General features: G+C 41.6%; 1 protein-coding gene across 1 annotated transcript; it reads left to right on the forward strand.

Moving 5' to 3' along the window:
- The first annotated feature begins 69 nt into the window (after positions 1-69).
- LOC115149203 (proline dehydrogenase 1, mitochondrial) lies at positions 70-19,778 on the forward strand. Its single transcript, XM_029691837.1, has 14 exons — positions 70-537; positions 968-1,176; positions 3,549-3,583; positions 7,750-7,899; positions 8,187-8,251; positions 8,383-8,499; positions 9,119-9,198; positions 9,318-9,399; positions 9,658-9,750; positions 12,559-12,705; positions 17,557-17,732; positions 17,991-18,089; positions 18,491-18,579; positions 18,986-19,778. Exons 1-14 carry the CDS (start codon positions 193-195, stop codon positions 19,174-19,176), a joined length of 1,878 nt encoding a protein of 625 aa, XP_029547697.1. The 5' UTR covers positions 70-192; the 3' UTR covers positions 19,177-19,778.
- The last annotated feature ends 3,788 nt before the right edge of the window (positions 19,779-23,566 follow it).

A 23,566-nucleotide genomic window follows, 5' to 3' on the forward strand; every position in this document is an offset into this window, starting at 1 on the left:
CGGAGTTCCTGCCAGATGCGTCAGAGTAGGCGTGCCTACTAAAATACGTAACTTGGGTTATAAACGCTGTGCAGCAACTAATTCTGGCTTTCAGTCTAGCCAGGAACGAGAAGTGGTGGATCCACGCGCCCTTAAACGCAATAAAACTAGTTTGAACGAATTTAAAAACGAAAGTAAATAACATTAAAAAAAATGTTCAACAAAGTAGTACCAGCTCTAGTCAAGTCAAGTTCCGACAAGATCAAGAGAATATGCTTGTCTCAGGGGAGATTTCGCTCCACGGTCGCATCCACGCAAGGTGATGAGGTTGAAGGAGGGAAAGAGAAGCAAGTTGATGAGGGCACTGTGGTGAAAGCTGTTCAAGCGGACACCATCATCCAATCAAAAAATACCACCGATGCTCAAACACAGAAGATCGAAATCGACTTTGACAATACTCATGAAGCTTACAAAAGTAAAGATAACATTGAGCTGCTTAGAAGTCTGTTGGTCTTCAAGCTTTGCACATTCGACTTCCTCGTTGACAAGAACAAGATGGTAGGGACATTATTTTGATTAGATTGTTTTTGCTACATTCCTTTGATTCGTTTTTACAGGTGTGGTTAGTAGGCTAACTGTCATATATCAGATAACGTAATGGACATTTCTGACTATCAAAAGGGCTATTATTCAACATACTTGCAGAAGAACAGCTTACATTCATTTCACAGCCTAACATTTCCAGGTGCACAAGTAGTTTAGGCCTATTATCATTAGCCTGGCTGACTGTCTGCACAGCCGCTGTGACTGAGGCAGGTGTTAACAAAACTACTTATCATACCATTTGTATTGAATCTTGTGACTGAAATGAAAGTCGAAGGTGGTGGTTTTCGTAGATCAGCTCCTGGGTGGATCAAATTATAAGGAACACTACTCTTAACTGGCGAGTTGTGGGTTTAACTCAGTTGTTTATTTGCTCTGTCCATAGTTGATGGACCTTAGCAAGAAAGTATTTGGCCAGCGGTTGTTTGAGAGGTTGATGAAGATGACGTTCTATGGACAGTTTGTGGCCGGTGAGGACCACAACTCAATCAAGCCTCTGATCCATAAGAACCAGGCCTTCGGCGTGGGGTCAGTCCTGGATTACAGTGTGGAGGAGGACCTGACCCAGGAGGAGGCAGAGAAGAAGGAGATGGAGTAAGTAGTCTCTGCCATCCTAGTCTGCTGTAGTAGTCTGTATCTCATTAGTCACAACCCCAGCTGAAGTAACACTAATAGAGGATATAGCACTATTGCAGTATCCACACACTACAAATACAAGCTTTCACATTTTATAGATTCATAATTTATTATGAATCATTGATTATTTGTAGCAATGTGATATGGCGTGAGAGGCCTATACTTTTACCTCAGTAGTCACTATGTAAACATTTTCTGCAATTGACCTATGGCAAAAGGCTACAGTCAAAATAATACTAGGTGATCCAATACTATTGGGGAACAAGTCATATGGTCAGTTCCATATGACTCTTTTCTCAGATTGTAGGCTCTCCCTGCTATGTCTGTATCTCCCCTATCAAACACACTCTCTCCCTCTAAAACACACAGGCCTACTTATGTTTCATATTCATAAAAACCTGTGTTTACAACTTCTCAGCATAAAACATGCCCATCCCATTTTTCATGGTCTCAAATGGATTGTAAACAATGCATCACTTTCAGCATCAGACATTTCCCAGAACTACCCGGCCACAATTGGTTAGTTTAGACACACCCCTCGAGGCTCTCTCCTGATTTGTTAGCTGAAGAAGCATGTTTATTCCAGTCCCTTTGAGAATGCAGTCACATGCGGTGGATTGAGACAAGCCTGCCCTGTTGTTACTTGATGCACCCTTTCAAAAGAGGCCCAGGGCGTGTTATGTTTTCATGTGTTTTGAGAAACAGCCTTCCCTTGTTTGGTTAGGGATGTTCTTATAGCCTGACTATGCACACATTCAAGCTGAACTAATAGGCTGAATAATGAAGAGGGTGGGGTGGTAGATGGGAATGATAGTGAAAAGGTTAGTGACACCATTAAAGACCAACTTGCTAACAGTCTGACCCTACCTCATTTCTGTGGAACTCTCCACACCAGGAGATGAGACTAATTAGGACTTTTGGAGCCAGCCTACATTGGTGGAGTAACACACAACATCCTCTTCTCTCTTGTTAATAATTGGATGTACCAGAGAGGAAGAGGACTCATTGTGAATTAATCATTGTGAGAGTGTACCAGAGTTGTAATCAACCTTTTATTTTTTTTATTCCAGGTTGGCAAAGTACATGCTTTAAATGAGTTTCTGAATTCTATTACTTTCATACTTCCAGACTCAACTGATGTTAAAACTTTCTTGCAAATTGTGCAGTTAGCCTGTGCAAATATGTTCCCCTTGATAACATTAAGCCATGGCAATCACTGAAACAACCAACAGCACGGAAAGATGCCAGCAGCATACCACCCTGCATCTCACTGCTAGCTTGCCTCTGAAGCTAAGCAGGGTTGATCATGGTCAGTCCCTGGATGGGAGAACCAAATGCTGCTTGAGGTGGTGTTGTAGGGCCAGCAGAAGGCACTCTTTTCTCTGGTCTAAAAAAAATATGCCATTTCCCCAGGGCTGTGATTGGGGACATTGCCCGGTGTAAGGTTCTGTCTTAAACAGGTGCCCTGGCTCTCTGTGGTCACTGAAGATCCCATTGCGCTTGTCGTGAGTGTAGAGGTGTTAGCCCCGGTGTCCTTCCCAATCTGGCCCTCCAACCATCATGGCCAGCTAATCATCCCCAGCTTTTAATTGGCTCATTCATCCCCCCTCCTCTCCCATGTAACTATTTCCCTGGTTGTTGCTGTAAATGAGAATGTGTTCTCAGTCAACTTAACTGGTAAAATAAGGGTAATTTAAAAAAAATACAGAAATGCGCTAATGAGAGATCAATTTCCTTCATGTTATTCAAGCTTCTGTATTAGGTTCGGTTCTGGAATGGATCTTTCTGGATTAACCTAGGCTACTGTATGTGGGATGCACTGAGGTTTTGAAACAGTCAACAGTCTCAGTGATCAGAAGTCCACGACGGCACAAGAGATCAACTAGCAGGACATTTGCACTTCTACATAATGTTAACACCCTCCCCCCAATCCCGCTGTCGTGCGTACTATATATATATATATATATATATATATATATATATATATATATATATATATATATATATATATATATATATATATAGTACAGTCAACATACTGGCACACACATAGTACAGTCAACATACTGGCACACACTCTGTGGTTGTGAAACGCTGAGCTGGAACTGATTTTAACAGCTTCTGGGGGGGCTGCTGCCACAAATTGTGATAATCTTTAGTGCATGACCTTGATTTATGAAATGATGAGTCATAATCCAGTTCATTACTGGGACCCCATCTACTTACTTCAACATTATTTCCAATGTCTTATTTGGTACTAAACACCTGAATACTTGATATAAGTATCTCTCAATTGTTGTCATGTTATTTCGATGTTTCCTCTCTTTCAGTGCCTGTGTGTCTGAAGCTGAGAAAGAAAGTCCAGGTGTGTATTTGTTGACTGAAACGGATTAACAATTCAAAATGAGTTTTCAGTTTGATTTACAATTAATTTATTTGGTTATGATTGTGAGTTTTGTTGTAATTGATTGGTTATTTATGCACTTCATAATTTATTGCAGTGCCAGCTACAGAATTCTTTGTAACGCAGGAGCATGACCACAGTAATGTTACTTTACATAAATGTTTCAATACTGATGTATCAGGCCATCTGGTTGGTGGAGGTGGGGGGCGGAACCCCTTTCATACGGGGCACATAACCGTGCGTGTGGAAGCAGTGGGGGCACATTGCCAAAATATCTGTCGGTTCAGCAATGTTCCTGAATGCTAACTTTCTGGGTCTATGCCAGCGGTCATTTAAGGGTTAATATAGAGCTCTTACATGATGTTTGTTACATGAGATTGCATGGTTGAGGGAGCAGGTTCGATCTGGATTTAGTCTGGAGGGGTTAATGAGGGCAAGTATGTAGGGTTGGTCGGTATCCAGATTTTCATACTCATACTGTTTTTGTACCATACCGGGGTATACAGTATTACTTAATGTGCTCACCAGGGGTGCGTGCGTGCGTGCGTGCGTGCGTGCGTGCGTGCGTGCGCCAGTCAAAGGTTTGGAAACACCTACTCATTCCAGGGTTTTTCTTTATTTGTACTGTTTTCTACATTGTAGAATAATAGTGAGGACATCAAAACTATGAAATAACACATATGGGATCATGTAGTAACCAAAAAAGTGTTAAACAAATGAAAATATATTTTATTTTTGAGGTTCTTCAAAGTAGCCACCCTTTGCCTTGATGACAGCTTTGCACACTCTTGGCATTCTCTCAACCAGCTTCATGAGGTAGTCACCTGGAATGCATTTCAATTAACAGGTATGCCTTGTTAAAAGTTCATTTGTGGAATTTCTTTCCTTAATGCATTTGAGCCAGTCAATTGTGTTGTGACAAGGTAGGGGTAGTATACAGAATATAGCCCTATTTGGTAAAAGACCAAATCCATATTATGCAAGAACAGCTCAAATAAGCAAAGAGAAATGACAGTCCATCATTACTTTAAGACATGGTCAGTCAATCTAGAAAATTTCAATAACTTTGAAAGTTTCTTCAAGTACAGTCCCAAAAACCATCAAGCGTTAGGATGAAACTGCCGCTCATGAGGACCGCCACAGGAAAGGAAGACCCAGAGTTACCTCTGCTGCAGAGGATAAGTTCATTAGAGTTAACTGCACCTCAGATTGCAGCCCAAATAAATGCTTCACAGAGTTCAAGTAACAGACACATCTCAACATCAACTGTTCAGAGGAGACTGCGTGAATCAGGCCTTCATGGTCGAGTTGCTGCAAAGAAACCACTACTAAAGGACACCAATATGAAGAAGAGACTTGCTTGGGACAAGAAACATGAGCAATGGACATTAGGCTGGTGGAAATCTGTCCTTTGGTCTGATGAGTCCGGATTTGAGATTTTTGGTTCCAAACGCTGTGTCTTTGTGAGACACATAGTGGGTGAACGGATGATCTCCGCATATGTGGTTCCCACCGTGAAGGATGGAGGTGTGATGGTGCTTTGCTGGTGTCACTGTCTGTGGTTTATGTATAATTCAAGGCGCACTTACCCAGCATGGCTACCACAGCATTCTGCAGCGATTCGCCATCCCATCAGGTTTGCACTTAGTCCCATCATTTGTTTTTCAACAGGACAATGACCCAAAACACATCCCCAGGCTGTGCAAGGGCTATTTGACTATGGAGAGCGATGGAGTGCTACATCAGATGACCTGGCCTCCACAAACACCTGGCCGCAACCCAGTTGAGATGGTTTAGGATGATTTGGACTGCAGAATGAAGGAAAAGCAGCCAACAAGTCCTCAGCATATGTTGGAACTCCTTCAATACTGTTGGAAAAGCATTCCTCAGGAGGCTGGTTGAGTGAATGCGAAGGGTGGCTACTTTGAACAACCAAAAATCTAAAATATATTTGGATTTGTTTAACACTTTTTTGGTTACTACATGATTTCATATGTGTTATTTCATAGTTTTGATGACTTCACTATTACTCTACAATGTAGAAAATAGTTGTCACGTCCTGACCAGTAAAGGGGTCATTTTGTTATTGTAGTCGGTCAGGACATGGTAAGGGTGTGTTTGTTTAGTGTGTTTCGGGGTTTTTGGTTTATGTTCTATGTTTTCTATTTCTATGTGGGTTTTGGGAACGACCTCCAATTAGAAGCAGCTGGTTTTCGTTGCTTCTAATTGGAGGCCATATTTAAGTGGGTTTATTTTCTCTTGTGTTTGTGGGTGGTTGTTCCATGTATAGTCAGTGTACCTTACAGGACTGTTTTCGTCGTTCTTTTGTTCATCGTTCATTTTTCTTTAATAAATCAAGAATATGTTTCACATACCCGCTGCAGTTTGGTCCGATCATTACGACAATTATGACAATAGTAAAAATAATGAAAAACCCTGGAATGAGTAGGTGTGTCCAAACTTTTGATTTGTACTGTGTATATGTATGTATGTATGTGTGTGTGTGTGTGTGTGTGTGTGTGTGTGTATATATATATATATATATATATATATCTCACACACACACTGTGCAAACAAACTATTAAGAACACCTGCTCTTCCATGACAGACTGACTAGGTGAATCCAGGTGAAAGCTATGATTTGGGGGTATTTCGAAATTCCCCGGTATGCGGTATAAACAGTATATCGTCCAAGCCTATAGATATGCATGTTAAGTTAAAGAGCAGCTGAAACCCTGGTTCATGTCGTGTTGAATGTTTTGGGGCTCTGGATATTTACATAACCCTCTCCCACATATCTTTTTTCTGAGCATGGGACTAGATATTTAGAGATCTTTTGTCTTTTACAAATTTTTATATACAGTATCTTATAACATGGTGTGTGTATATTTAAGCAATAAGGCGGGGGGGGGGGGGGGGGGGGTGTGTATATGGCTAAGGTGCCTGGACACAACCCTTAGCCATGGTATATTGGCCATATATCACAAACTCAGAGGTGCCTTATTGCTATTATAAACTTGTACCAATGAAATTAGGGCACGAAAAATAAATGTTTTGTCATACTCTTGGTATACGGTCTGATATACCTCGGCTGTTAGCCAATTATATATACAATACCAGTCAAAGTTTGGACACTCCTACTCATTCCAGGGTTTTTCTTTATTTTTACTATTTTCAAAATTGTAGAATAATAGTGAAGTTATCAAAACTATGAAATAACACATATGGAATCATGTAGTAACCAAAAAAGTGTTAAACAAACAAAAATATATTTTATATTTGAGGTTCTTCATAGTAGCCACCCTTGGCCTTGATTACAGCTTTGCACACTCTTGGCATTCTCTCAACCAGCTTCATGAGGTAGTCACCTGGAATGCATTTCAAGTTTATTTAGAATTCAAGGCGCACTTAACCAGCATGGCTACCACAGCATTCTGCAGCGATATGCCATCCCATCTGGTTTGGCACTATCATTTGTTTTTCAACAGGACAATGACCCAACACACCTCCAGGCTGTGTAAGAGCTATTTGACCAAGAAGGAGAGTGATGGATTGCTGCATCAGATGACCTGGCCTCCACAATCACCTGACCTCAACCCAATTGAGATTGTTTGGGAATGCCAAGACTGTGCAATGCTGTCATCAAGGCAAAGGGTGGCTACGTAAACAAATAGAAAAATCCCAAAAATATGTAACACTTTTTTGGTTACTACATGATTCCATATGTCTTATTTCATAGTTGATGTCTTCACTATTATTCTACAATGTAGAAAATAGTTAAAATTAAGAAAAACCCTTGAGTGAGCAGGTGTGTCCAAACTTTATATGTGTATATATATATTGGTCTGCAGATGTGTTGTCTTACCAAGAGGCGCATGCCTGTCTAATATATTTGGTACACGTAGAAGTATTCTGCTGTCACAATTGTTCATTTTATGAAAAACAGATCTCCAGGTATCTATGCCAATTTAGATCTAGATTGTTTAGGTGATGGTGGTGAGGGTCATTCCTTTGGAAAGGCTTCTCTTGTCTTTCCCTCCCAGTGTTCTGTGTGGGTATACTCGAGTCTAGAGGAAAGTCTTGTTACATTAGACAACGTTATGTCTCATGTTGTTTTCTGACTTTAGGTGTTGACCACCGTGAGAAGAAGTACAAGGCCCACCGTCAGTTTGGGGACCGTCGTGGGGGCGTGGTCAGTGCCAGGACATACTTCTATGCTGATGAGGCCAAGTGTGACAACCAGATGGAGACCTTCCTCAACTGCATAAAAGCCTCAGGTGAGAACACAATCAAATGCAGTGAGTTCAATGAATTACGTTTGTCCCCCCAATTTTTTTTTTGCAGATGTTATATTATTGTAATGAAACAGGCAGGGGCCTGTAAACTTGAAACCCGAAGTCCGGCGCGCTATCGACTGTGCCGCAAAAGCATGCTCAAGCGGCAGAGTCGATTTCCGCGCTTATAAACCCAGTGTCGTCACATTATGCTTGATATGATTATTATGATACATTTATCAATTGTGTTATTGCTGCACTAAATGTTATGTTGTATCTCTGACTCTCAGGGGGGGCCTCTATAGATGGATTTTCTGCCATTAAGATGACTGCCCTGGGCCGCCCACAGTTCCTGGTGAGTTAGACACCCTCTGTCTGTTAGACTCTCTCTTTTAGCCCTTGATTTAACATTGGTAGTGATTGTGACAGAGTGCAGCTTTTTTAGATTGTTTGTTGGTGTTATGACCTGTTTCCTCCCCTCTCCAGCTCCAGTTCTCAGAGGTGCTGGTGAAATGGAGGAGGTTCTTCAACCTGCTGGCAGCACAGCAGGGGAAGTCTGGCATGGATGCACTGGAGCAGAAACTGGAACTGGAACAGCTGAAGGTGCGTGTCACCTAGAGCAACACTCAAAGTGGAGATGTGACCGAGTTCAAGCAGTTTCCCAGCTAAAAATCACCCAAACCGGCTCTCTGCTACTAAGAAGACTCCCTAGATCTAACATACTTCATATCTGTGAGAGCCTTATGGTTCCTTTGAGACAAAAACACCTGTGAAAACACCATACCAAAATGATGAAACATTTATTAATTGTTTTTCCTGCTACTAATTTCCTTGATCTATCTATAATGTTTCATCGTTAATAGTTATTGATATTCATTAAAAAAAATGAAATCCTATTTTGGTATTTTATTAGGATCCCCATTAGCTGTTGCAAAAGCAGCAGCTACTCTTCCTGGGGTCCACACAAAACATGAACCATGACATAATACAGAACATTAAAAGACAAAAACAGCTCAAGGACAGAACTACATATTGTACATTTTTAAACGGCACACACAGCCTACATATCAATACATACAAGATATCTAGGTCAAATTGGGGAGTGCTGTTAGGTGTTGCTTTATCTATTTTTTTCAACCAGGTTTGCTGTTCATTTGAGCATATGATATGGGAGTTCCATCAATAATGGCTCTATATAATACTGTACTTCTGTTTGCTACAGGAGAGTTTGACTAAGCTGGGGGTTGGAAATAAAGATGACATTGAGAACTGGTTTACTGGAGAGAAACTGGGCTCATCAGGGTAAGAGGCTGAACCTGGAATGCATCATGAGCACACAAACAATCAACTATTCAATAGATAGGATGTGCGTACAGGACTGGATTTGACTTTGAATATGTCATTTACATCATGTCCCCCAGAACGATAGACCTTCTGGACTGGAACAGCTTGATTAATGACAGAACATCGATCTCAAACCTGCTTGTCATTCCCAATGTTGAGGTGAGCTAGCCACATATTACACATGCACACGCACACACATAAATTGACATATCCTTGTAATATTTAACATACAGGTATAGTACTGTAGGATATCTACCTGAATGTGTTTGTACACAGAAACTCATGAAGTGCATTATGTACCTGCACAAATTCATCCATCCATGCAGTGTACATACAGTATATGCATACATACATAAATGCATTTTGTAGTTTAGGTCAGGGTTGACTCTAAATGAAATGTGTCTTCTGATTTTCTAGACTGGTCAGCTGGAGCCTCTGTTGAGGAAGTTCACTGTTGAAGAGGAGAAACAGATGAAGAGGATGCTGCAGAGAGTGGATATTCTGGCCAAGGTAGGGGGATATTTTTGAGTGCAACATAGGCACTGTTAACTAGCATGGCTTTAAAATTTAACAACAGTATATTAACCCAGCTATTCACATATTCATTTTTATTTAAAAAAATGATTTCACCTTTATTTAACCAGGTAGGCCAGTTGAGAACAAGTTCTCATTTACAACTGCAACCTGGCCAAGATAAAGCAAAGCAAAAAACCAAGATAAAGCAAAGCAAAGCAAAAAACAACACAGAGTTACACGTGGGATAAACAAAAGTACAGTCAATAACACAATAAAAAAATATATATACAGTGTGTGTAAATGGAGTAAGGAGGTAAGGCAATAAATAGGCCATAGTAGCGAAGTAATTACAATTTAGCAAATTAACACTGGAGTGATAGATGTGCAGATGATGATGTGCAAGTAGAAATACTGGTGTGCAAAAGAGCAAAAATAAATAAAAACAATATGGTGATGAGGTAGGTGGTTGGATGGGCTATTTACAGATGGGCTGTGTACAGCTGCAGCAATTGGTAAGCTGCTCAGATAGCTGATGCTTAAAGTTAGTGAGTGAGATATAAGTCTCCAACTTCAGCGATTTTTGCAATTTGTTCCAGTCATTGGCAGCAGAGAACTGGAAGGAAAGGCGGCCAGAGGAAGTGTTGGCTTTGGGGAAAACCAATACCTGCTGGAGCTCGTGCTATGGGTGGGTGTTGCTATGGTGACCAGTGAGCTGAGATAAGGCGGCGCTTTATCTAGCAAAGACTTATAGATGACCTGGAGCCGCTGGTTTGGCGACGAATATGTAGCGAGGGCCAGCCGACGAGAGCATACAGGTCGCAGTGGTGGGTGGTATATGGGGCTTTGGTGACAAAACGGATGGCACTGTGATAGCCTGCATCCAGTTTGCTGAGTAGAGTGTTGGAAGCTATTTTGTAAATGACATCTCCGAAGTCGAGGATCGGTAAAATAGTCAGTTTTACGAGGGTATGTTTGGCAGCGTGAGTGAAGGAGGCTTTGTTGCGAAATAGGAAGTCGATTATAGATTTAATTTTGGATTGGAGATGCTTAACCTCTCTAGGGTGTGTGGGACGGTAGCGTCCCACCTGGCCAACATCCAGTGAAATTGCAGAGTGCCAAATTCAAAATTAATAAAACATACAAGTGTTATACATCGGTTTAAAGATTAACTTCTTGTTAATCCAACCACGGTGTCAGATTTCAAATTGGCTTTACGGCGAAAGCATACAGTGAGGGGAAAAAAGTATTTGATCCCCTGCTGATTGTGTATGTTTGCCCACTTACAAAGAAATTATCAGTCTATAATTTTAATGGTAGGTTTATTTGAACAGTGAGAGACGGAATAACAACAAAACAATCCACAAAAACGCTTGTTAAAAATTGTATAAATTGATTTGCATTTTAATGAGGGAAATAAGTATTTGACCACTCTGCAAAACATGATATAATACTTGGTGGCAAAACCCTTGTTGGCAATCACAGAGGTCAGATGTTTCTTGTAGTTGGCCACCAGGTTTGCACACATCTCAGGAGGGATTTTGTCCCACTCCTCTTTGCAGATCTTCTCCAAGTCATTAAGGTTTCGAGGCTGACGTTTGGCAACTCGAACCTTCAGCTCCCTCCACATATTTTCTATGGGATTAAGGTCTGGAGACTGGCTAGGCCACTCCAGGACCTTAATGTGCTTCTTCTTGAGCCACTCCTTTGTTGCCTTGGCCGTGTGTTTTGGGTCATTGTCATGCTGGAATACCCATCTACGACCCATTTTCAATGCCCTGGCTGAGGGAAGGAGGTTCTCACCCAAGATTTGCAATTTGAGTCCTAAGTCAATGGATACTGTAATGGCATTCGATAGAAAACTACAAAAATTAAAGAATCCCATTTCCTGGATGGATTTTTCTCAGGTTTTCGCCTGCCATATCAGTTCTGTTATACTCACAGACATTATTTGAAGTATTTTCTATCCAAATCTACCAATTATATGCATATCCTAGCTTCTGGGCCTGAGTAGCAGGCAGATTACTTTGGGCATGCTTTTCATCCAGCGATGAAAATAGTGCCCCCTACCCTAATGAAGTTAATATGTGTCCGGAAGGAGAGTTTACAGTCTAGCCAGACACCTAGGTATTTGTCGTTGTCCACATATTCATATTCTAATTGAATCATGGGATGTAGTATATATCAGATTTTGCAAGAATCTTCTCTTACTCTCAGCCCTGCCTCAGTGAGCAGGCCATATGGGAGTTTATTGGAAATTAACCTTTTGGCAATAGTTTTGTTTGTTCTTATTACAAAGGTTCTCATTTACTTCAGCAGTGTGTCATCATTTTTGGGAAAGGTTGTGTTTGAATTGAAGTTGCACTGCTCCAACAGGACCAAGAGTCTACTATGACGTGTTGAATCCAAAGTCTAGTTGCTCTTAAGTGAGTCTCTATAGATACAAGTAATACCTTGGTCCCTTGAGATTGCATTAGCATGGGTGGACTACATGGCAACACAAGATTGCCAAAGACCTCAACATGCAATGACTGTGATATGTGTTGTCTCACCTAGCTATCTTAAGATGAATGCAGTAATTGTAAGTAGCTCTGGAAAGCACAGTCTTGACTAAAATGTCAAATGTAACATGCTCTTAAATAGAAGACTTAGACTCATACATTTCTATAGCCTAGGTAGGAGCAAGATCACTGAAGGGTTTCAGATGATCAACAACATTTTCTGCTCACTTTTCTGGAGCTGACCGGGTGTTGATGCTAACTGACAGAAGTTAACAAAAAGCTTTTGTCCTTCCCTCTATCCCAGCATGCGGTGGAGAACGGGGTGAGGCTGATGGTGGATGCTGAGCAGACGTACTTCCAGCCGGCCATCAGCAGACTGACCCTGGAGATGCAGAGGATCTTCAACAGAGAGAAGCCCATCATCTTCAACACCTACCAGTGCTATCTTAAGGTGAGGCCGACCGTATTATCTTCCAAGAAAACTCTCCTTGGTTATCGCCACAGCCGTGTATATCCCCCCCGCAAACGGATACCAAGACAGCCATCAAGGAACTTCACTGGACGTTATGCAAACTGGAAACCATATATCCTGAGGCTGCATTTATTGTAGCTGGGGATTTTAACAAAGCTAATCTGAGAACAAGGCTACCTAAATTCTATCAGCATATCGATTGCAGGGTAGCCTCAGACAATAACATTGACGTATACGCTGTATAGGAGATGTTGTACCCACTGTGACTATTAAAACCTTCCCTAACCAGAAGCCGTGGATTGATGGCAGCATTCGCGCAAAACTGAAAGCACGTATCACTGCATTTAATCATGGCAAGGTGACTGGAAACATGACCCAATACAAAGTGTAGTTATCCCCTCCGTAAGGTGATCAAACAAGCAAAGCGTCAGTATAGAGACAAAGTGGAGCCGCAATTCAACGGCTCAAACACAAGACGTATGTGGCAGGGTTGACGGACAATCAGTCAAACCAGCCCCATCGTTGACATCGAAGTCTTGATCCCAGACAAATTAAACAACTTCTTTGCGCGCTTTGAGGACAATACGGTGCCACCGACACGGCCCGCTAACAAAGACTGTGGGCTCTCCTTCTCTGTGGCCGACGTGAGTAAAACATTTAAACGTGTTAACCCTCACAGGGCTGCCGGTCCAGACCGCATCCCTAGCCGTGTCCTCAGAGCATGCGCTGACCAGCTGGCTGGTGTGTTTACGGACATATTCAATCAATCCCTATCCCAGTCTGCTGTCCCCACATGCTTCAAGATGGCCACCATTGTTCCTGTTCCCAAGAAAGCTAAGGTAACTGAACTAAATTACTATTGCCCCGTAGCACTCACTTCTGTCATCATGAAGTGCTTTGAGAGACTAGTCAAGGATCATATCACCTCCACCCTACCTGACTCCCTAGACCCACTCCAATTTGCTTACCGCCCCAATATGTCCACAGACGATGCAATCGCCATCACACTGCACACTGCTCTATCCCATCTAGACAAGAAGAATACCTTTGTAAGAATGCTGTTCATTGAATACAGCTCAGCATTCAGTACCTCCAAACTCATCATTAAGCTTGAGACCCTGGGTCTCGACCCTGCTCTGTGCAACTGGGTCCTGGACTTCCTGACGGGACGCCCCCAGGTGGGGAAGGTAGTCCACTTCGCTGATCCACAACACTGGGGCCCCACAGGGGTGCGTGCTCAGCCCCCTCCTGTACTCCCTGTTCACCCATGACTGCGTGGCCATGCACACCTCCAACTCAATGATCAAGTTTGCAGACGACACTACAGTGGTAGGCTTGACTACCAACAATGACAAGACAGCCTACAGGGAGGAGGTGAGGGCCCTCGGAGTGTGGTGTCAGGAGAATAACCTCTCACTCAATGTCAGCAAAACAAAAGTCATGATCGTGGACTTCAGGAAACAGCAAAGGGAGCACCCCCATATCCACGTCGACAGGACAGCAGGCCCGGCGTGAAGGTGGAAAGTTTTAAGTTCTTCGGTGTACATATCACCGACAAAATTTAATCGTCCATGCACACAGACAGTGTGGTGAAGAAGGCGCAATAGCGCAAATGCACCGCCCACAACCGCAGGGCTCTCCAAATGTTGGTGTGGTCTGCACAATGCATCACTGGGGGCAAATTCCTTCCCTCCAGGACACCTACAACATCCGATGTCACAGGAAGGCAAAAAAGATCATAAAAGACAATAACCCAGAGAGGCGGCTGCCTACCTACAGACTTTATCATTGGCCACTTTAATAAATGGAACACTACCGTAATTTCCGGACTATTAAGTGCACCTGAATATAAGCCGCACCCACTGAATTAAAAAATAAATAATATTTTGAACATAAATAAGCCGCACATGTCTATAAGCCACAGGTGCCTACCGGTACATTGAAACAAATGAACTTTACACAGGCTTTAACGAAACACGGCTTGTAACAAAAATAAATAGGCTTCAACGAAACACGGCTTGTAACAAAAATAAATAGGCTTTAACGAAACACGGCTTGTAACAAAAAATAAAAAATTAGCAGTAAGCTTTAGTTGTCTTTTTGCACTGAGTCAATTCCTCACGCTGCTGTTTCCAACGTCTTATCATCGACTCATTAAGACCAAGCTCCCGTGCAGCAGCTCTATTTCCTTTTCCAACAGCCAGATCAATCGCCTTCAACTTGAAAGCTGCATCATATGCATTTATCCGTGTCTGTGCCATGATGAGGGTGACAAAATGACTATCGTAATCAGAATGATGGGAAGTTTGAGAGCGCTCGATTTAATCTAAACAGTAAACAAAAAAGTTGTTTGACCTTAACCCGTTCGGCAATTTCATTGGTCTAATGAAAGCTTCATGCCGCCAAAAAACTGAGCACGTCACAGAATGTGTTTTTTTGGGGGGAAAAAATTGAAAGCGGGAAAAATCCATATATTAGCCGCGTCATTGTTTAAGCCGCGATGTTCAAAGCGTGGGAAAAAAGTTGCGTCTTATAGTCCGGAATTTACGGTAGTCACTTAATAATGCCACTTTAAGAATGTTTTCATATCTCACATTACTCATCTCATATGTGTATACTGTATCCTTCCCTATCTATTGCATCTTAGTCGCTCTGTCACTGCTCATCCATATATTTTATACTTATATGCATTCTCATCCCATTCCTTTACTAGATTGTGTGTATTAGGTTTTGTTGTGGAATTTGTTAGAAATGAGGTTTTGTTGTGGAATTGTTAGATATTACCTGTTAGATACTGCTGCACTGTCGGATCTACAGTGGGGGGAAAAAAGTATTTGATCCCCTGCTGATTTTGTACGTTTGCCCACTGACAAAGAAATGATCAGTCTATAATTTTAATGGTAGGTTTATTTGAACAGTGAGAGACAGAATAACAACAAAAATATCGAGAAAAACGCATGTCAAAAATGTTATAAATTAATTAGCATTTTAATGAGGGAAATAAGTATTTGACCCCCTCTCAATCAGAAAGGTTTCTGGCTCCCAGGTGTCTTTTATACAGGTAACGAGCTGAGATTAGGAGCACACTCTTAAAGGGTGTGCTCCTAACCGCAGCTTGTTACCTGTATAAAAGACACCTGTCCACAGAAGCAATCAATCAATCAGATTCCAAACTCTCCACCATGGCCAAGACCAAAGAGCTCTCAAGGGTGTCAGGGACAAGATTGTAGACCTACACAAGGCTGGAATGGGCTACAAGACCATCGCCAAGCAGCTTGGTGAGAAGGTGACAACATTTGGTGCGATTATTCGCAAATGGAAGAAACACAAAAGAACTGTCAATCTCCCTCGGCCTGGGGCTCCATGCAAGATCTCACCTCGTGGAGTTGCAATGAGCATGAGAACGGTGAGGATTCAGCCCAGAACTACACGGGAGGATCTTGTCAGTGATCTCAAGGCAGCTGGGACCATAGTCACCAAGAAAACAATTGGTAACACACTACGCCGTGAAGGACTGAAATCCTGCAGCGCCCGCATGGTCCCCCTGCTCAAGAATACATATACATGCCCGTCTGAAGTTTGCCAATGAACATCTGAATGATTCAGAGGACAACTGGTGAAAATGTTGTGGTCAGATGAGACCGAAATGGAGCTCTTTGGCATCAACTCAACTCGCTGTGTTTGGAGGAGGAGGAATGCTGCCTATGACCCCAACAACACCATCTCCACTGTCAAACATTGAGGTGGAAACATTATGCTTTGGAGGTGTTTTTCTGCTAAGGGGACAGGACAACTTAACTGCATCATTTGACGGGGCCATGTACTGTCAAATCTTGGGTGAGAACCTCCTTCCCTCAGCCAGGGCATTGAAAATGGGTCGTGGATGGGTATTCCAGCATGACAATGACCCAAAACACACGGCCAAGGCAACAAAGGAGTGGCTCAAGAAGAAGCACATTAAGGTTCTGGAGTGGCCTAGCCAGTCTCCAGACCTTAATCCCATAGAAAATCTGTGGAGGGAGCTGAAGGTTCGAGTTGCCAAACGTCAGCCTCGAAACCTTAATGACTTGGAGAAGATCTGCAAAGAGGAGTGGGACAAAATCCCTCCTGAGATGTGTGCAAACTTGGTGGACAACTACAAGAAACGTCTGACCTCTGTGATTGCCAACAAGGGTTTTGCCACCAAGTACTAAGTCATGTTTTGCAGAGGGGTCAAATACTTATTTCCCTCATTAAAATGCAAATCAATTTATAACATTTTTGACAAGCGTTTTTCTGGATTTTTGTTGTTGTTATTCTGTCTCTCACTGTTCATATAAACCTACCATTAAAATTATAGACTGATCATTTTTTTGTAAGTGGGCAAACGTACAAAATCAGCAGGGGATCAAATACTTTTTTCCCCCACTGTAGAAGCATAAGCATTTCGCTACACTCGCAATAACATCTGCTAACCATGTGTATGTGACCAATAAAATGTGTTTTGATTTGTGTGTAGAGCTTGGGACTTTTTATTGGGACTACATGTACAATCTCATATATGTTTGTAGGGAGGATCCCTGTTATGTATAGACTTGTCATACGCTTAGAGTGAAACAGGTTTTGTAAGCCTCCCATATTTGACTCATAAAAGCCCAACCTAGTTTATAAACCTTCCATAGCCATGTTTGTTTTTTGACATAAACCTGAAATGAAACTATTTAAACACGATTGTGTTACTTATCTACCCTTTGTAAGAGGTGTTATGGACAGCCTGGTGCCAAAAATGTCAAGATTTGTGGTGTTAACCACAGGGTTATATAATTGTGTTACCCTTTACTACCTGTAAAGGAAGCCTATGACAATGTGTCTGTGGACGTGGAGCTGTCCCGGCGTGAAGGTTGGTACTTTGGGGCCAAGCTGGTCCGCGGGGCCTACATGTACCAGGAGAGGAGCAGGGCGGAGGAGATCGGCTACGAAGACCCCATTAACCCAGACTACGAGGCCACCAACCGAATGTACCACAAGTAAGACCCCCTTCTGTGCTTTGGGGTGAAGTTTCCCCTAGGTACAGATCTAGGATCAGCTTCCCCGACCCCCAGTCCATTCGTGTGGAAAATGCAAAACTGACCTAAGATCATCTTCACCCTACCCCCATTGGTGTAATGCGTGACTTTAGAAAATTGGTATTTACATAGTTGAATTTGGATGCATTATGTGATGAAGTTATCATATCAGCTGAATGGAATAGCCAAAGTTCCTTGTCTTTCCTTGATTCTCCAAAGATGTTTAGAGTTTGTGTTGGAAGAGATCGACCACAACAGGAAGGCTAATGTCATGGTGGCGTCACACAACGAGGACACTGTCAAATTCACTCTGGAGAAGTAAGACCAGCCTCTGGGCTTTATTCAAATCAAGAGGTGGTTAGACTAGTTACTAGACTTTTTCTACAGACATTTTGCACCACAAAGCACCAAACCAGTAGTAAAACCACTTCACAGAAACCAAATGTATTCTATCAATGGGCATGTAGCAAGTGGTTAAGAGCGTTCGGCCAGTAACCGAAAGGTCACTGGTTCGAATCCCCGAGTCGACTAGGTAAAAAATCTTTCTGTACCCTTGAGCAAGGCACTTAACCCTAATTGCTCCTGTAAGTCGCTCTGGATAAGATTGTCTGCTAAATGACTAAAACGTAAATGCATACATCAGTGAGGTGATGTTTATTTTTGCACAGTGTTATGTTTTTTTTAAATATTTACATTCCGTCTGTGTTGTCTCTCTGCAGGATGAACCAGATGGGTCTGTCACCCACTGAGAACAAGGTCTATTTTGGACAGCTGCTCGGAATGTGTGACCAGATCAGCTTCCCACTAGGTACTGTAATCTCAACACCTTCAGAACTGTAGATAGGTGTTGCATAATAATAATAATGGGTTTATTGGAGTTCAAGATTTATTGATTGTCATTTTGGTCAGAAATCTTGTGCGAAACAAACAACAACCTCAGGGTCTCACTCCGTCATCAGTCACCTGATACCATACCATAGCTATCTTTAGTGTGTAGATCAATAGGGGTTCACACAGTTCTTACACATTTTATTATTATATCATTTAGCTTTTTATTTATTTAGAAAATTAGTTTAGAGACTAACTTTTAGACAAAAATACCTTCCATACCTGTACATGTAATTAGGTTCCAATGTTTTTCTGTGCTTGTGTGAAACATTGCCAGTGGTTGTTGCTTCTCCAGTCACATAACATCTCCCACTGTCTGAGAACAGGCCAGGCTGGATTCCCAGTGTACAAATACGTCCCCTACGGCCCAGTCAACGAGGTCATCCCCTACCTGTCTCGCCGTGCCCTGGAGAACAGGGGCTTCATGAAGGGATCCCAGAGGGAGCGCAGCCTGCTGTGGAAGGAACTCAAACGCAGGCTGCTCAATGGACAGATCCTCTACAAGCCTGTGTACTAACTGAGCTGACTGACTGTCTGGCACACCAGCACTCTGCCCCTGTAATACATTCCAATGTCTTAACCAAACCTGCCCTGCGCACAATGGGGTGAATACTAACTTCCACTTAAGTTGAATTTTCACTTAGTCATGTTCTGATGTCAATGGGAGCCTAAAGTGAAACATTGACTGAAGTGGACGTTAGCATTCACCCCCATGGCTTTAGAATGTACTGTAGGTAGGCTTGTCTAGTACTAAGATACTCTCCTAATACCAAAAGGCCCTCTGACTGGCTCTGCCTTTTGATCTATTGCTGCCAAAGGTGTCCTTATTTTATATAAGAATATCTTATCCACTGTGGTTTAGCAGCTTATTCAGTGGCTTATTGGCCATTTTTAAAGTTGAGCTGTAGTTCTCAAGCTAGCATGGAAAGTGTGTGATTTGTTAACACTGCTTATAGAGTCATATTAATATAACTGTAGTTGTCGTCAGGATTTTTCTGAATTTATTATGGCTCCTATTTAATGTGTCCAGTGTCTTTTTGTTTCCTCCATGTTCAGAAACGGTATGTTTTGTAAAGATTTAGTTATTTATCATTTCATTAAACTGCTTTGGAACCCTTGTTTGTTAGCATGTAATGTTTAAAGTTGTCCTGTATATCTATGTTTTACTGAGCAGTGGATGATTGGCCATTTGTAAACACTTTGTACAGGGTTCTAGCTTTGCTGATTTTAAAACCAATATTTTAATTATTTAAATAGAAATATATAAAACTGATGTACACAAGGTCGTACAGTAGGATGATATTACTGTCTTATTTTACAAAGCATGTCAATGAGAAAAGCACTGTGTATGTCAGTTTTATTCTTGAGCTACGCAATGTGTGTTGCTGATAATTAGTTAAAGTTTATCAAAATGTTATTTTTATGAAAATAGCCCTTTTTTTGTTAAGGGGGTGGATCAGCTTTAATATTGCAGGTTGTGGCTTCCATCATTGTAAATGTCTGCATCATTTCCAATCCACCATATATTTTCTTGTAAATTGATAGAGTACCAATCAAAAGTTTGATGCACGTTTTTCTTCATTTTTACAATTTTCTACATTGTAGAATAATAGTGGAGACATCAAAACTATGAAATAACACATTGAATCATGTAGTAACCAAAAAATTGTTTATATTTTAGGTTCTTCAACATAGCCATCCTTTGCTTTGATGACAGCTTTGCACACTCTTGGCATTCTCTCAACCAGCTTCAGCTGGAAAGCTTTTCCAACTGTCTTGAAGGAGTTCCAATAAGCTGAACACTTGCTGGCTACTTTTCCTTCACTCTGCGGTCCAACTCATCCAAACCATCTCCATTTGGGTTGAGGTTGGGTGAATGTGGAGGCCAGGTCATCTGATCCAGCACTCCATCACTCTCCTTCTTACACAGCCTGGAGGTATGTTGGGTCATTGTCCTGTTGAAAAACAAATGATAGTCCCACTAAGTGCAAACCAGATGGGATGGCGTATCGCTGCAGAATGTTGTGGTAGCCATGCTGGTTAAGTCTGCCTTGAATTCTAAATAAATCACTGACAGTGTCACCAGCAAAGCACCATCACACCTCCATGCTTCACAGTGGGAACCACACATGCAGAGATCAAACGTTCATCTACTCTGCATCTCACAAAGACAGCGGTTGGAATCAAAATTCTCAAATTTGGTCTCATCAGACCAGAGGTAACTGGGTTTTCCTTTCCTGTGGCGGTCCTCATGAGAGCCAGTTTCATCATAGCACTTGATAGTTTTTGCGACTGCACTTGAAGAAACATTCAAAGTTCTTGAAATGTTCTGTATTGACTGGCCTTCATGTCTTAAAGTAATGATGGACTGTCGTTTCTCATTGCTTATTTGAGCAAAGACTTCGTCTTTTACCATATGGACTTGGTACTTTACCAAATAGGGCTATCTTCTGTATACCAGCCCTACCTTGTAACAACACAACTTTTTGGCTCAAATGCATTAAGAAGGAAAGAAATTCAACAAATTAACTTTTAACAAGGCACACCTGTTAATTGAAATGCATTCCAGGTGACTACCTCATGAAGCTGTTTGAGAGAATTCCAACAATGTGCAAAGCTGTCAAGGCAAAGGGTGGCAACTTTGAAGAATCTGAAATATAAATATATTTTGATTTGTTTAACACTTTTTTTGGTTACTACATGATTCCAAATGTGTTATTTCATGGTTTTGATGTCTTCACTATTATTCTGCAATTTAGAAAATAGTAAAAATAAAGAAAAACCCGTGAGTGAGTAGGTGTATCCAAACTTTTGACTGGTACTGTATGTAAAATATATATATTTTTAAATATATATTTTCCTTTCTTATTTTTCCCTAACTCTACCACCCCTAAGCTAATTGGAGTAAACCAATGGGCAACATGCTATATACATTTTACGGACACAGTATATTTTACAATAGTTATCTTTTGTTTGTTTTTAGTCCCATCCTTCAGCCCCACTCAACCCCTCCTCTCTATCTCTGAACACCAAATTTGGATTTCTATTTGCCATATATTTTTCAACTGTGCTGTGATGTTTCACAAAAGTTCTGAACCTTTTTGTTCTCATAGATTCTACACATTGTAAATTACAGATAATCGTTTTTGCTAAGAGAATTATACTATTGATCATTTGACAATTACTTTTTAAATCACCTGCTAAGTAGCCCTTTTTAGAAAGGAGAACGTCTAATCTTTTAGGGTATTGATGAGAAATGGACCTCCTGTATTCTTAAATGATAAGTGCTTTGTTAAGTTGTAAATTCAGTACAGTTGTTGCCTCAACTGTCATACAGTTGAAGTCGGAAATTTACATACACCTTAGCCAAATACATCTATACTCAGTTTTTCACAATTCCTGAAATTTAATCCTAGTAATAATGCCCTGTTTTAGGTCAGTTAGGATCACCACTTTATTTTAAGAATGTGAAATGTCAGAATAATAGTAGAGAATGATTTATTTAAGCTTTTATTCCTTTCATCACATTCCCAGTGGGTCAGAAGTTTACATACACTCAATTAGTATTTGGTAGCATTGCCTTTAAATTGTTTAACTTGGGTCAAACATTTCAGGTAGCCTTCCACAATAAGTTGGTTGAATTTTGGCCCATTCCTCCTGACAGAGCTGGTGTAACTGAGTCAGGTTTGTAGGTCTCCTTGCTCACACACACTTTTTCAGTTCTGCCCACAAATTTTATGTGGGATTGAGGTCAGGGGATTGTGATGGCCACTCCAATACCTTGACTTTGTTGTCCTTAAGCCATTTTGCCACATTTTTACATTACAGTCATTTAGCAGACACTCTTATCCAGAGCAACTTACAGTAGTGAATGCATACATTTCATTTCATGCATTTTTTTTAATAAATTTTTTGTGTATTGGCCCCCCGTGGGAATCGAACCCACAACCCTGGCGTTGCACACACCATGCTGGCATTGCAAACACCATGCTCTACCAACTGAGCCACAGGGAAGTATGCTTGGGGTCATTGTCCATTTGGAAGACCCATTTGCGACCAAGCTTTAACTTCCTGACTGATGTCTTGAGATGTTGCTTCAATATATCCACATAATTTTCCTGCCTCATGATGCCATCTATTTTGTGAAGTACACCAGTCCCTCCTGCAGCAAAGCACCCCCACAACATGATGCTGCCACCCCCGTACTTCATGGTTGGGATGGTGTTCTTCGGCTTGCAAGCCTCCCCCTAATTTCCTCCAAACATAACGATGGTCATTATTGCCAAACAGTTCTATTTTTGTTTCATCAGACCAGAGGACATTTCTCCAAAAAGTATGATCTTTGTCCTATGTGCAGTTGCAAACTGTAGTCTGGCTTTTTTTTATGGCGGTTTTAGAGCAGTGGCTTCTTCCTTGCTGAGTGGCCTTTCAGGTTATGTCGATATAGGACTCGTTTTACTGTGGATATAGATACCTTTGTACCTGTTTCCTCCAGCATCTTCACAAGGTCCTTTGCTGTTGTTGTGGGATTGATTTGCACTTTTCGCACCAAAGTACGTTCATCTCTGTCCAGTGACTGGAACACATTCTGTAATACTTTCACATCGATGTCGCTGAAGCATTACACAGACGTGTCCAACCTGAGGTGTCCAACCTGGTCACCTGGAGTTGGACTGGGAACAGAAATCGACCCTGGCATTTCTACAATATCACACCGGCCCATTTTCTTCCTTGAGGCCCTCACACCGGCCCTCTAGACCAACCGGGCAATTTTTTCCTTGAGACCCCCATTATTAGCCAGATAATGATAATTTTGCACGAAAAAAACTAGTTAGACATGCCCACTGGGCTGAAAATGGACCAGCCCTGGCATGTTGAATGAGGTAACAATGAGTAAGGCCTACACA

This window comes from Salmo trutta, chromosome 15 (assembly GCF_901001165.1).
Source record: "Salmo trutta chromosome 15, fSalTru1.1, whole genome shotgun sequence".
Taxonomy (NCBI): Eukaryota; Metazoa; Chordata; class Actinopteri; order Salmoniformes; family Salmonidae; genus Salmo; species Salmo trutta.